At 36.3% G+C, this 14,348-nt stretch overlaps 2 protein-coding genes across 2 annotated transcripts; both read right to left on the bottom strand.

The window, feature by feature from the left end:
• Nucleotides 1-7,875: 7,875 nt before the first annotated feature.
• LOC121629418 (hemoglobin embryonic subunit alpha-like) lies at nucleotides 7,876-8,910 on the bottom strand. The gene is made up of 3 exons (XM_041969108.1): nucleotides 8,696-8,910; nucleotides 8,393-8,600; nucleotides 7,876-8,065 (listed from the first exon to the last, which is right to left on the bottom strand). The coding sequence occupies exons 1-3, from the start codon at nucleotides 8,791-8,793 to the stop codon at nucleotides 7,937-7,939; spliced, it is 435 nt and encodes a 144-aa protein (XP_041825042.1). The 5' UTR covers nucleotides 8,794-8,910; the 3' UTR covers nucleotides 7,876-7,936.
• Nucleotides 8,911-10,624: 1,714 nt separating this feature from the next.
• Nucleotides 10,625-11,395, bottom strand: LOC121629450 (hemoglobin embryonic subunit alpha). The gene is made up of 3 exons (XM_041969111.1): nucleotides 11,298-11,395; nucleotides 10,995-11,202; nucleotides 10,625-10,753 (listed from the first exon to the last, which is right to left on the bottom strand). Exons 1-3 carry the CDS (start codon nucleotides 11,393-11,395, stop codon nucleotides 10,625-10,627), a joined length of 435 nt encoding a protein of 144 aa, XP_041825045.1.
• Between the last annotated feature and the right edge of the window lie 2,953 nt (nucleotides 11,396-14,348).

The following is a 14,348-nucleotide window of genomic DNA, read 5'->3' as shown; positions in this document are numbered from 1 at the left end:
TGCGTGTCCGTTTGTGGCTTAATAAATATGGAAGATCAAAAATGCCAAAATTAACAATAAATACATAAATATAAAAATGGTTAAATAAACGAATTGATGCAAAACATGACACAAATTTATATTTCTTTTGTCATTTTCAACTGTTTTATTTGAACTTTTTGTTAATATTCCTATTTATTTACTTTTCCATGTAATTTTTGGAACTATTTATTTATTTATTTGGTGATTTTTCAAAATGTCTTTCCTCTTATTTTGAATTTGAAAATAGTTCAAATAGTTTTATTTATATATTTTTCCTGTATATTTGTCCTTAAAACTGATGGAAACTTGCATGAAGACAGAATTTAAATGAAGGCTCTGATATTCTCTACAATCCGAGAGGAGTTGTAGTGTTTTTCTCTGGTAGCAGCAGTTCCGGTGGACCAGGACAGGCATAAGGGGAATGATATTTCGGGGAAGGTTCTTTGAATTTTAGTTCAGCGGACATTCACGGAGCCTTTAAAAAGATTTTCATCTCAGGGATCCAGATAATATTCTCTGAGCATGACAGCCAACTTTACCAGAATCTTCAGCCTGTTGCCAAACAAAAAACAGTCATGTGCAATTTTTTAGCTAAAAGAGCTACATGCCAAAGATCCTGTAGGCTTCTGTTGAAAGTCAGCCATTTCTGCCGGGGTTCTACTGGCCTAAAACCTTCATTTCTCTCCCAAGGCCACAAGTGCAGAACCAGACAGACAGGGTCGACTGCACAGCTCTCCTGCACTAACAGCCTGTGACCTGCTCAGTGTTGATCGACCAAGACATGCCTTGAAAGGCTGCCCTCCTCGTTTACCAAATGAGCTAGAAATGCATACAGAAGTGTGAAAAGGAGACAGAGAAATGTAAAATGGTGACACAGCAATAAATGTTCTTGGAAAAATAAACAGAGGAAGAATATACAAGACCGGAAATAATGAGGATCTAAATTTGAATAAAAAAAGAAAAGAAGCTGGAAATAAAATACTAAAATAAACAATTATGGGGATAAGAAAATGTAAAAGAAAAGTAATACAGAAATAAATACTGGTATGAAAATAAAGGAGGAAAAAAATCAGAAAATAAATAGAACTGAAAATGAAATGGAAAGGTAAATAAACAGGATTATTAACACAAGTTAAATAAAAAAAAGTTGAAAATTACAAAAGAAATATAAATTTGTGTCATGTTTAATAGGTTTTGTAATGGGAAAAAATATAGTTTTTTGTATAATTTATTGGTGCATCAATTTGTTTACTTAGCCATTTTTATATGTCTGTTTTTTTGTTTTGTTTTTTTAGGCAATTTTGGTTAAAAGAAATGGGACAAAGTATTCAGAGAGCTTTACATTAAATGAAAACACTAATTTTAAAAGATCACGTTACAAGTTAAAGTCCTGTAATGAAGGCCCTGATTAAAATGACATTAAAGAAATTAAAACACACTATTAAGCAACAATATATTATGCTATACCTCAAATGAACATTCGAATGTATTCTTTTTTAAATCTACACACACTACTGACAAAGAAAAATGTGAGGAAAGGAAAAGAAAGGCATTTTAAGCACTGTCACCTTGCTCAGAAAAGTTTCCTGTCATAAGGTTAGCGCCTTTCTGTTTGGCATTTACACAAGCTTCCTGTGCCTATATGTGGGTTTCTCCAAGGCAAGGCAAAGAAAGTTTATTTGTATAGCACATTTCATGTACAAGAAAATTTATTACAGCATTACAAAAAGCATTACAGCGGGGTGCAGGAAGCAATAGCAAGTGCATTAAAAACTAAACTTAAAAGAAATAAAAGAAATTAAATGAAAATAGAAAGAAAAAAGCTAAAATAAAATAGATAAAATGCAAGAAATAAAGTTTCAGTGTGAAGAATTAGTGGTTGTTTAAATAAAAGGCAGCAAATAGATTTAAAACTGCAGAGTTTCAGCAGACCTGCAGTTTTCTGGGAGTTTGTTCCACATGTGAGGAGCATAAAAGCTGAACGCTGCCTCTCCATGTTTAGTTCTGACTCTGTGAACAGAAAGTACATTTGACCGTGATGACCTGAAGGATCTGGTTGGTTTATAACAAACCAGAAGATCCTGAATGTATTTTGGTCCTAAACCATTCAGTCCTTTGCAAACTAACAGCAGCATTTTGAAGTCAATTATTTGACAGACAGGAAGCCAGTGTAAAGATCTGAGGACTGGAGTTATATGATCCACTTTCTTGGTCTTAGTGAGGACACGAGCAGCGTTTTGGACTAACTGCAGTTGTCTGATGGACTTTTTAGAGACTTGTGAGGACAGCATTACAGTAGTCCAGCCTACTTAAGATAACAGCATGGACCAGTTTATCTAAATCCTGCTGAGTCATCAGTCCTTTAATCCTCAATATGTTCTTTAAGTTATAATAAGTTGACTTCACAGCTGTCTTAATATAACAGCTAAAATTCAGGTCAGAGTCCATGAAAACTCCCTGATTTCTGGTTTGGTTGTTAGTTTTGAACTTAGCTGTTTGAAGCTGAGTACTGACTTTTGATCTTTCTTCTTTGGCTTCAAAAACTATTATTTCAGTTTTGTCTTCATTTAACTGAACAAAGTTCTGGCACATCCAGACTTTAATTTTATTGATGCAGTTGACCAGAATTTGAATGGGACTGTCATCTCTTGGTGAGATGGTTATGTAGATTTGTGTGTCATCAGCAACTTTGTGTGTCAACTGTAATAACATATTATATTGTTTTTGCAAAATTTGTGCAAATGGCAGTGTCATCTTTAGTACACAGTCTCAGAGGCAACCGTCATGGGGAAAAGCACATAGGAGGCAAAATGACTGTGTAGCAGATTCCAGCATCTTCAAAATAAAGATTGGAACTTTTGTTTCATCCTGACTGAATAAAACATTTGAGGGATTTTCTCCTTACAGACAAACAGTCCCTCTCACTGCAAAGTGAGGTTTGACTGGTAAAAGCCCAGGACTCAGATTTATGACTTGGTTTTCAGTTCCACAGGTCAACAAAGGTCGATTCTCTCCAACCTGGACTGGGAAGTGCTTTGTTAAGTTATATCAAAGATCTGGGAAATTCCTGAACTTTAATCTTCTGCAGCACAAATCTGCCTTTTTAACGAAATAAAAATGTTTTATGGATTCCAGATGGAACTCCTCCAGAACGTTGTCCACTTTGAAGCCATTTTCTTTCTAAACTTGTGTTTTCTCCAACTGATAAGAAAAACCCCTTTCCTGCAGATTTCAACTCAAGGACCCTCAACACACCAAAAATGTTTATTCTTGACATACCAAAGCGTAATAAAACATGTAAGGTTTTCTCTGTGTTTCTTTTTGGACTGATCCAAAGCTGGACTTTTTATCTTATGCCATATCACCGCAAGCCATTCACTATCAATCCTACCACCAGCCGAGCTGCGGGATAGTCCGCATCAGCAGAGCTGCCTGATCCAAACCTTCGGACCACCACGTGACAAATCTTCTGGTCTTCTTGGGAGTCGTTCGGGATCCAAACCACCTGTGCCAACTTCCTCATTTGCCCAGGAGAGTCACCACAACAGTCGTAAGTCGACTCGATGCAAACAGAACCGGACAAGTCCTGCTTGGATCAATTCTCTGCTTGTCTGCTCAAGGAGTGGTTGGTGTGCAGTCCAGATTTGGCCTGAAGTATTAGTGAAGAAGTTATACATCTTAATTAAACTTCCAGCTTTAAACAGATGAGATTCAGTTTTCAGTCCCCCCCCAGTCTTCTTAAACATTAGTTGAATTAACACCACAGGTTAATTAACTTTTGTTTCACTTCTTCCATACATTTCATTCATTTTGACAAATTACATGATCTTGAAATAAGATTTGGGTCTGAACACCATATTCTGCATTTTACAAAGTTTGGTTTGTTTTCCCATGCGAAGTCCTTTCGTAAATATTTCCTTTTCATTTATGCATGATTAGACTAGTAATAAATATTTCATATTTATCCTAAACTTGTCTGGTTATTATGAACTCCTTCTTTGAGTCATGTTATGGGTCCCTTCGAATTAAGAATTCACGTTATTAGCGTCCTGAGACTGATTGATTGATAACTGATTGATTTGACTAGCTTGAATTAATTAATTTATTAAATTAATTAATTTAGTACTCTAATGGTGTCCACACAGCCATTAGATTAGTATAAAGCTATCTGTGTGGTGGTGCCCGAGGTTGAATCAATATTTTGACTAATAATTAATAATTTTTTTAAATTATTGAAATTAATAATTGAATTTAATTTAATGACGCTAAATCACTACAACTGGAAGTGACATTAGATTTCTTTATTGTCGACATTTTTTACATAAGATACCCTACACCAACCAAACAGAATGACCACAACTGACTGCTTACATAGTAGACGAGCTTAGTTGGATCGTACCATTTCCATGTGTTTCTAAAGGCAGCTATTTACAAAGAAAAAATGGAGAGCATTTACATTAAAAGCACTATACATATATTTACATAAACCCAAACTACTCAAAAATCATGTTAAATAATCCAACCAATAATTAACTAAACCATATAAAATTGCTGCCATATTCGTTCATAGTCTTGTCACCCCCCATCTCGACTACTGTAACTCCCTTCTGTTCGGTCTTACCCAAAAAACACTTCATAAACTTCAACTGGTTCAGAATGCAGCAGCTCGGGTCATCACAAGAACTGCATCCACCCGTCACATCACCCCTGTCCTGCAGCAGCTCCATTGGCTCCCCGTCACCTACCGCATCCACTACAAAATTTTGCATCCATAACCTTGCTCCTCCCTACCTTTCTGATGTCCTCCATGTCTCCATACCAGTCAGTTCCCTCAGATCCTCCTCCTCCATCCACCTCACCATCCCCCCAGCCCGCCTTGTTACCATGGGGAGCAGAGCTTTCAGCTTCTCTGCTCCTCATCTCTGGAACTCCCTCCTTCCAGACCTCCATAACTCTGATTCTATACAACTGTTCAAATCCAAACTCAAAACACATTTGTTTAAACTGGCATACTCACTGTAATATTTCACACTGCTTTTTATTATTGTTTTATGTATCCTTTAATTTATGAGTGTATTTATTGATTTGTTTTATTCTTGTGTTTTATCCTGTAAAGTGACCTTGAGTGTCAAGAAATGCGCCCACAAATAAAATGTATTATTATATTATTATTACTGTCTTTATCATCTTAATTATTTTTTACTAATATTATATACATTGAATATTGTAGTGATATTGCACCACAGATGAGTCGCTGTATTATTGTTCAAGATTAGAATGCCAATGTTCTCTGGTTAAAAAAGAAAAGAAAGAAAGAGCGCACCTTGGAGAGCGCCAAAGAGCACAGTCCTGACAAAAAAGGCTAAAAAGAAGAAGAAGAAGAAGGAAAAAAAAAACAAAAATAACTAAAACAATGGTGAAAACAAGACTTGGAAGAAGACGAGGAAGGAGAATCAACACTGGTGAGAAGGTGAAATGTGTTTGTGCTCATTTCCAGTGAAAGCTGCACTGGTCCACTTCTTGCATGATATAACAATGGAATAGTTCATAAGTTAGTTATATATTTTAGTAAAAATATAAATTAACATACAATTTCCACTGTAAAAGAAGTTACAAACCATGCAAATGTAAAAAACACTTTTTGGAGAGGGGGCTGAGTCTCTCAACATACTCTGACAACCAAGTGTCCTGAGAAAATGTTTGTGCAGAAAGCCTAATTAGTCACCTTTACCATTAGATAACTTGCAAGAATCATCCTTCTGATAAACAAATAAACACAATTAAGCATGTGGGTTGTACCACTTTTGGTATTATCTTGATGTGAGATTCATGTGCTGCTGGTGTGTGCTGATGACTGGCACCTTGTTAGCATCTCACTGATAAACAGACATTATGTGAATAAGATTCTGGGAGCAAACGCCTTCTTCTCTTTGATGACTCTTACTTCTTTGATATCATCTTCCAGCATGACAGCGCTCTACCCAGGGATTTAGCACAGAATTCTGGGCCCTGTGTACAAACCATCTTAGTAGGCCCCTGTTCTGACTTGATGAATGGTTTTCACACATAATCTTCCTAAGACAAAAATACAATCTTAGGTTAACTTATAAATGGCAAAATGGCTTTTTTGACCACAGTCATGGTTCATCTGGCAGACACGTTTCTGCATTGCTCTGCCTCCCATTGTCTTCCTGTTCCTCTTCTTTTTATCTCATCAACCTCCTCAGAGCAACCTCCACTTTTCATTTCTTCACTTGCATCTTCTCCGTTTCTCTTTTTCTCTGTACATCCTAAAGGAAAAACCAAACAAGCTAGATAGATGCAAGATTAGCTTAACCTGCTTATAACATGACTTACAATAGAAAAAGGTTACCTGATGTAGGTGTTTCTAAAATTCTTTCATCTGAATCAGCTGATTATTGATAGTATATTGATTAACTGAACTGCCTACATGAGCTCACCTTATCTCACATCCTCAGTGCAGTACATGACAATTGACCTGTTGCTGCATCTGAAACGGACTGAAAGGTTTAATATGTATGATTGTTGTGCAATAAGAACTTGCTAGGCTATACCACTAAAGACAATAGAGTCATGCGGTAACCAGGGTCATTACACCGTTTTCAAGGTCAGATATTTTTTTTAATCAGACATATAACAGACTCAAGAGCACCATGGCTTATAATAATCAGACACTGTCTTATTCATAATTCATCATGGCCTTAAAATGGTATTATTCTTTTCTTCTGTTTTATTTGATTAATTTAAAAATTACAATAGATCATGTGTTAAAAACATTATAGATTTTGGGGTCTGGTGTATTTATTGTTTTGTTTTGTTTTATTTTATTTTATTAATTTTTCAGATTACGTGATGACAGTGGTATCTTCACAATCCAGAAATTAATGGGAATCCACTGATACCAGATATGCTATGATTGATCACTGGGAAAAGACTAAAATATCTATACAATGTTAAGCTGTTTATATATAGAGAAAGAGAGAGAGGGGGGGGGGGGGGTCAAATGATTTGTGGTAACAAGTTAAATAAATTTCTGACCGTGATTAATCTATGTTGTCCACCTCTCTACTCCAAACAATTACTGAGAAGCTTCGGCATCCTCACTTTATTTTCTTATGTCGCTTTCTATCCATTTTCTGATACTTGACTTTCTTGGGGAAACACATGACTTTCACCTTCACGTCTTGTATGGGTTGTTTGCGCTGTATGTGTTGAGCCGAGCGGTGCGGTGTGGACTAAGCCATTTTGCACAATTTTAAGGGAAAAAGATGGGGTCCTCAAAGAGCATCCATCACTGTTGTTAATGTAACACACTGCACTTTGCTCCTTCATTCTGGCAAACTGAATTTGATCATTATGTCAATTAATCACAAATTTAAAAATGGGACACAATAAATTGGTGGAGGGAGCAACCCCTCACGTTAAGCTGTGGTGTTTATTCCACAGAAGCCCGATCCTTATGAGATACCTTCTTAGAGATTACTAATCAGGCTTCAACAATGTATAATACAACACCAATTGTTATTGTTAAAGGGGATAAATAATCGGCTAAACACAAATTTCCCTTAGTGCTGCTTATGTAACATTAAACATCATTATTTAAATTTTTTTTAATTAAAATTTATTTATTTTTGCTTGATCCTAATCAACTACAACTCACTTTAAAAATGAAAAGCTGTTGGACAATATTTGGACTTCTTCTCTTGCTACGGAAAATACAGTGCATGCCCTGTTTTAAGTAGTGTTAATCTTTCCTGGATGGTGTTAAACAGATGAAAAACAAAAGAACCAGCAAACAATATATTTATGTACCATACATATTTTTTTGCATTCAATGCTTTTATTAATCATATGCAGAGCAAATTCATGCAACTTCATCATTTAGTCCTGCTGTTTATCGGTACTTCTCAGACAGGGCCAGAGCCAAAGCAGCCAGGAACTTGTCCATAGCCACGTGGACCTCAGGAGTGAAGTCGTTGGGGAACAAGATGGCCATGACCACAAGGATGTTGTGGGAGAGAATCTGAGGAAAAAAAGATAAGAAGACAGATGTTTTAATGGCAGATCTTTACTTTCCGTCCAGTTTTCCCTCATTCGGCTTGCTTTTCATGTGCTACCAAATATCCCTTCTCAAATGATTAATATTTGAAATATAATAAATATAAATATAAGAAATATTATTTCAACCCATGTGGGCAGTGAATTATGTTAAAGCTGTTCCTTTTTATAGTCAAAAAAAGCAAACAAACAGACTCAACCCAAAAAGTCAATCTAATATAGCGACAACCCTGCACATTTTTCATGCAACAAAGTTTTAGAGAAACTTGTGTTAAAAGCTCTGGAGGTTCACCTTGAAGTTGGCAGGGTCCACTCGCAGAGTGAAGGCATGCAGCTCACTGAGGGTCAGGAGACCAGCAGTCAGGTTGTCGATCTTGCTCACAGCCTCAGCAACTCCTTTCATCACAACCATTCCGTGCCTCTTCACCGGGGCAGCGCCGGGGCGCAAGTCCTTCCAGTGGGAGAAGTAGGTCTTGGTCTGAGGGTATACTGCCAGCATCCTGCGTAAAAACATGAAAACGGTTGATGGGAAATGTGCGCAAATAAATAAATAAATAAACATTGATGATTTCAATCAATTTCTGGTAATATTTACCTGCACAGTGCATCATGTCCGATGTCATCCGCTTTGGTAGCTGCCTTGCCCCAGAAGGCTTTGACGGCGTCTTTGTCCTTAGCAGTGAGACTAGTCATTTTGTCTTAAATTTTTTTGGGCGAGTACAGCACTCAGTGCAGACCGTGAGGGTTTTATGCCGGAGACAAAATGTGGACACACCCAGCACCGCCCACAAGATAGGCACCGTTCAAGTTGAACACAAGCTGCATCCAGTCAGTTTGTGTAAGAAAAACAGAAATCTTTCTGAAGTGACACTGGAGAAATGTTATCTAGTTTATGGCCAGAACGACTTATAATAAATCATATATTATAGCAAAATTCACATGTAATAAATGATAATCTAATAAGAGGAAAATTAATTATTTTATCAGATACTCCTAAACAAAATACTCAGTCATTTTCCAAGTAGGATGTTTATAAAGTAACACTGTAGCTGTTTCTTTTGTCTAAATGTAAGTCCATAAACCTTCAACAAAGCAAACATTCAAGAAGAAGAAAAACAGATTCAAGACAGATTTGCAAGTTGTAAATTTGCCAACTCAAAGTGATTATTTATCTTCCCAGTTTACTGTACACAGTGACGACCAAATAGCCGAAACATGGGACGTAAGTGCACCTTGACAATCAATATGAGATGTCAGAAAATAGTTTCTCTACTTACCTTCCCCCTGCTATTTTAATTGTTTTACTTTTTCTGTATATTTTCCGTATTTGTTCAATAGCCTACCGACACCAAAGCAAACATTTTGTAGTGTAGGGGAAAGTAAATATTTTCTGTCCATATATATATATATATGTGTGTGTGTGTGTGTGTGTGTGTGTGTTGTTGAATTTTGCTTTTCACCCCATTGTGATCCATGCCTCCTCTTTTATTCTGCTTTTCATTATGATCATTTATCCTTGTCTTAATATGATTCATAAGTTTTCACTTTGACATAAATTTAGGGTAAATGTATTTGGAAAACAAAGCTCTAATAAGCAGCTTGGGCACCATCATCACTCGGAGTAACTTGGCACTAAAACAAGTATTTATTTAATTGAAATATTTATCACTCACTATGTTGGACTGACTTTTTCTCAACCAATGCTTTATAAAGTTAATTTTAGGTGACAATTTCACTGATTATTTCCTCTGTTTTAAGGACAGCACAGATAGCCCTTTTTATAGTTATTGTAGACTCATATCAAATTATTTTCTGTTCATTCATTGGGCTTTCCTAGGCTATATCTTGGGCTGGAAAAGTTAATATTGCATCTTCTGACAGAAAAGTAAGAGGTGAGAAAACGGCCAAGTGGACAGACTTTAAATGTGCCATTCTGAAGATCTTTTCCAAAGTCAGATATTCCTGCATCATAGGTTACACAAGCACTTCTGTTCATTTAGTAAGAAATAGATCTATTTATTTAACACTTGTATCCTCAGATGTCTGATTGCCTGAACTCTGAGGTATTTTGGTAGCTTTGAAACCCTACTGCCATTAAATCAAACTCATGGTTCCAGCTCAGTACCGAACTAGCTATGAAAGACATGGACAAAAGTGCACGTAAACAGATAAGTGAAAGACAGAGATAGTCTCAGCTCTTGGATAAAGCCTAATTGAACTCAAGCTTAACTCAGTCCAACTCAGAAGTGAAACACCCCCCCAAAAAAAATCAATTAATTTGGACTTGGACAGACATCTTTGGACTTAATAAATATATGGAATATAAAAGCACAATATTATACAGTTGCTATATCAGCTGAACAGCTTTGGTGTTTTTAATCTGTGTATAGTGTTAAACAAATGCAAAAAGAGAACAACAAAATAACCAACCAACAACAGTTTCATGTTTTGTTTTGTTGCATCCATGTGTTTATTAATCATATGCAGACCAAATTCATGCATCTTCATCGTTTAGTCCTGCTGTTTATCGGTACTTTTCAGACAGGGCCAGGGCCAAAGCAGCCAGGAACTTGTCCATAGCCACGTGGACCTCAGGAGTGAAGTCATTGGGGAACAAGATGGCCATGACCACAAGGATGTTGTGGGAGAGAATCTGAGAAAAACAAAATAGACAGAGGCTATAATTGCAGATTTTTGTTTTTTGTCTGGTTTTTCCTCATACATCTTGTTATTCAGGTGCTACATAATATCCCTATACTCAAATGATTATTATTTCAACCACAGTGAGCAGAATAATGGGTTATGCCAAAGAAATCTAATATAGTGACAACCCTGTACATTTTTCATGCAACAAAGTTTTAGAGAAATTTGTGTTAAAAGTTCTGGCTGTTCACCTTAAAGTTGGCAGGGTCCACTCGCAGAGTGAAGGCATGCAGCTCACTGAGGGTCAGGAGACCAGCAGTCAGGTTGTCGATCTTGCTCACAGCCTCAGCAACTCCTTTCATCACAACCATTCCGTGCCTCTTCACCGGGGCAGCGCCGGGGCTCAAGTCCTTCCAGTGGGAGAAGTAGGTCTTGGTCTGAGGGTATACTGCCAGCATCCTGCGTAAAAACATGAAAACGGTTGATGGGAAATGTGCGCAAATAAATAAATAAATAAACATTGATGATTTCAATCAATTTCTGGTAATATTTACCTGCACAGTGCATCATGTCCGATGTCATCAGCTTTGGTAGCTGCCTTGGCCCAGAAGGCTTTGACAGCGTCTTTGTCCTTAGCAGTGAGACTAGTCATTTTGCACCTGTTTGTTAGTTGAGTACCGTGATCAGTGAAGACCATGAGGGTTTTATGTCCGAGACAGAGCCCATACACACCCATCAACACCCACAGGCGGTCTAAATTTTGCAACTCATTCATTTGTGAGATACAATAAACCTTTGGGGTCTCTATGTGCTTCCAGATGCTGTATTAAATCCCATTGTGTGCACATTGAAAGTTACCATCAAGACATTGATACAACATATGCTATTACAGCTCATATCAAGTAGGGTCAAGAGATTTGAAAACCTTTGACAGATTTGAAGTTGAGCCATTTCAACAAAAACAAAATGTTAGTTTGTTAAACAAAAAAAAAAACAAAACAAAAAAAGGTTTTTCATATTAGTGCTCAGATGCAGTTCTAATCCAGGTTTCATATAATAATAAATAACAAAAGAAATTGTGAACATTAATGGACCATTGATTCAACTCAAATCTAAGCTCTGCAATCAAGTAATATTAATAGATTTTTTTGGAAACCTTCCAACTGGACAAGTAAAGCCAGTTTCTGCTTTTCCTGCCAACACGAGCTGCTTCTGAATCTTATCTAAGACACACACCGTAGCTGCATGGGTGGATCCACATATGGTGAACAGATAACTCTTTTTCTGGTTCAGCTGATGGTGTTGTGTTTTCAAGCTGCCGTCTTCTGTATAGGAACAACTGGACAATCTTGAAAACTGAACGTATGAATTAAATAGAATGTAAAACACATTTAGTGGGTTTGTCCCCCACCACACACACTCACACACAAGTGCACCTTTGAGGTACAACACCAATTACTAAAATACTAGAAAATTCAATGAACTCCTTTATTATGTATAAAAATAACTATCTTTTGTTTGAAAAGTTTTTTTTTTAAAGCTGATATAACATTTAAATAAAGTAATCCCTATCTGTGCAAATTCACAAACAACTTTAGAACAATAATTTGAATACAGAACAAAGCTCTGTAGGACACGCTTGTTTCATATACTGACATTTAGGAGTCAAAGGTTTTTATGGTTCACCTTTTTAAAATTCCATAAATCAGAAAATAGCAACAGCAATCAGATGACATATATTATCATGTTGTTCTCAAGAACAAAATATGAAACAGATTCTAAATAAAATTTGGAAAACAAAATCCTGCAAAAACATCTAGCACGTAGCAAGAAGATTTAAAACTGGGAATGTTAATATGTGCAAGTTTAGTGAAATCCAAACATCTTTGCTTGACAACTATATTCAGGTAAAATCTTCAACTATTGAATTTTTAATTAATTAGTCCATACGCAAATGTAATATTTGCTCCAATGAACCCTGTACACCCTCAAACACACACATGTATAGAAGCACCACCTGCAGAGAAAGGACGTTATAGCTCCAAAATGTTTGCGTAATTATCAAATGAATTTATAGTTTTATTTTCTACATACCATTAAGTATTAATTAGATCGTTAACACCAGCTGAGTTGTACAATTTTCCTGAGTTGCCACTTAATGTCCTTGACACCCTGAATGTATTTATATGTAGTTACATTGTCAGATGTAGAAGAAAATAGAATCAAAATCAATGTGGACTAGATCTTTACCAAGGTATTCCTCAGTATATAGTTAAGTAAAGAATATATTTCCACCTGTGTGATTCTTGTATGAAAATATTTACACAAATATTGTAGCAACATCTCCACCAGCCATTTTGGAGTTATCACACTATTATAGTGTGACAAGTAAAAATAAGGACGATAGTCGTGTGTAATACAGTGTTTTTGCAACTAACTTTGTTGTGCTTTAAGTCTTCTTAACTTCATGTCAATTGTAGTGGACACCACACAAGAGGTTAGATTTATTTTACATAAAACGTAATGGGTTTTGTCAGAACCAAACAGAGAAGTAATTTTTTTAATTGCTTATAACAGAAAACAAAATGACATGTTTAGTTTTTTTCTTTTCAGAAGGTTTAACAGAGTTTATAACTGAACTCATTCACTCATTCCACTTTCACAGAAAGGTTGAATTGGCAATTTAGGAAAGTTAGTGTATTTTTTAAACATCTGGATCACTTTCAGTTGACTGACAGGGATCTTTGGTCTTAAACATGACTCAAGCATTCATTTTAAGACTTAGGGCAATGGCTCCAGTTGTTCCTTATCTCATCAACTCCTCCCAAAGAAGCAGCTGTCTGAAGAGACCAGATGCTGATGTGACAGTGTTTATCTCATAGATTGGGATTAGTGTCAGCTTGCTCCAGATGACTGCACCGTTGTTTGTGAAGAGGTCAAATAAATGTGAGGTTGTTGCAGAATCAGCCCCTAATTTTTAAAGAAATTGACCTTTTTATTTTCTCCTAACAATAGAAGTAATAACTTTATATTAGCTATGCTATACCACTAGGGTCTCACTGATTTCTTTAAACTCCTCAATGGCCACCAGGGTTAATTTTAAAAGAGGGATGTCATCATATTCCTCTGTTTGTCATGTCAGCATCATTTTCCCAAATGCACACACAATACGTACAGCTGAGTCATCCTATTTCTTTTTTCTTTTTACCATAATTGGAAATACTTTATCAAGCATGTTCCGCTTCTGTCCTTTGCCAGAGTGAACTGTAAAAATATGCAATCATTTTATCTGTCACATACCATTCATCTATTTTTTATACCCATTTAATCCAATTCAGGGTTGCAGGGAACTTATACCAGCTGCTATCAGAGAAGAGACATGATATACCATGGGCAGATCACCAACCCACTGCAGAGTTTAACAGTTCACTCCTCAGGTCTGTTTAACGTAACATACACTGGAGTACTGGGGAAAGATCATGTTAACTCCATACAGAATGGCCTCTTGTTATGATGTCTCACAGATTTTTTTCTTTTCTTGAGAAATCATGAAAAAACACTGCATATGTAATGATACAGAGTATGAATCAAGTTAGACTAAGTTA

The sequence above is a fragment of the Melanotaenia boesemani genome, chromosome 2 (genome assembly GCF_017639745.1).
Source record: "Melanotaenia boesemani isolate fMelBoe1 chromosome 2, fMelBoe1.pri, whole genome shotgun sequence".
In the NCBI taxonomy this organism is placed as follows: domain Eukaryota; kingdom Metazoa; phylum Chordata; class Actinopteri; order Atheriniformes; family Melanotaeniidae; genus Melanotaenia; species Melanotaenia boesemani.
The sequence above is the reverse complement of the archived record's forward strand: the minus strand, read 5'-3'. Positions and strand labels throughout refer to the sequence as shown.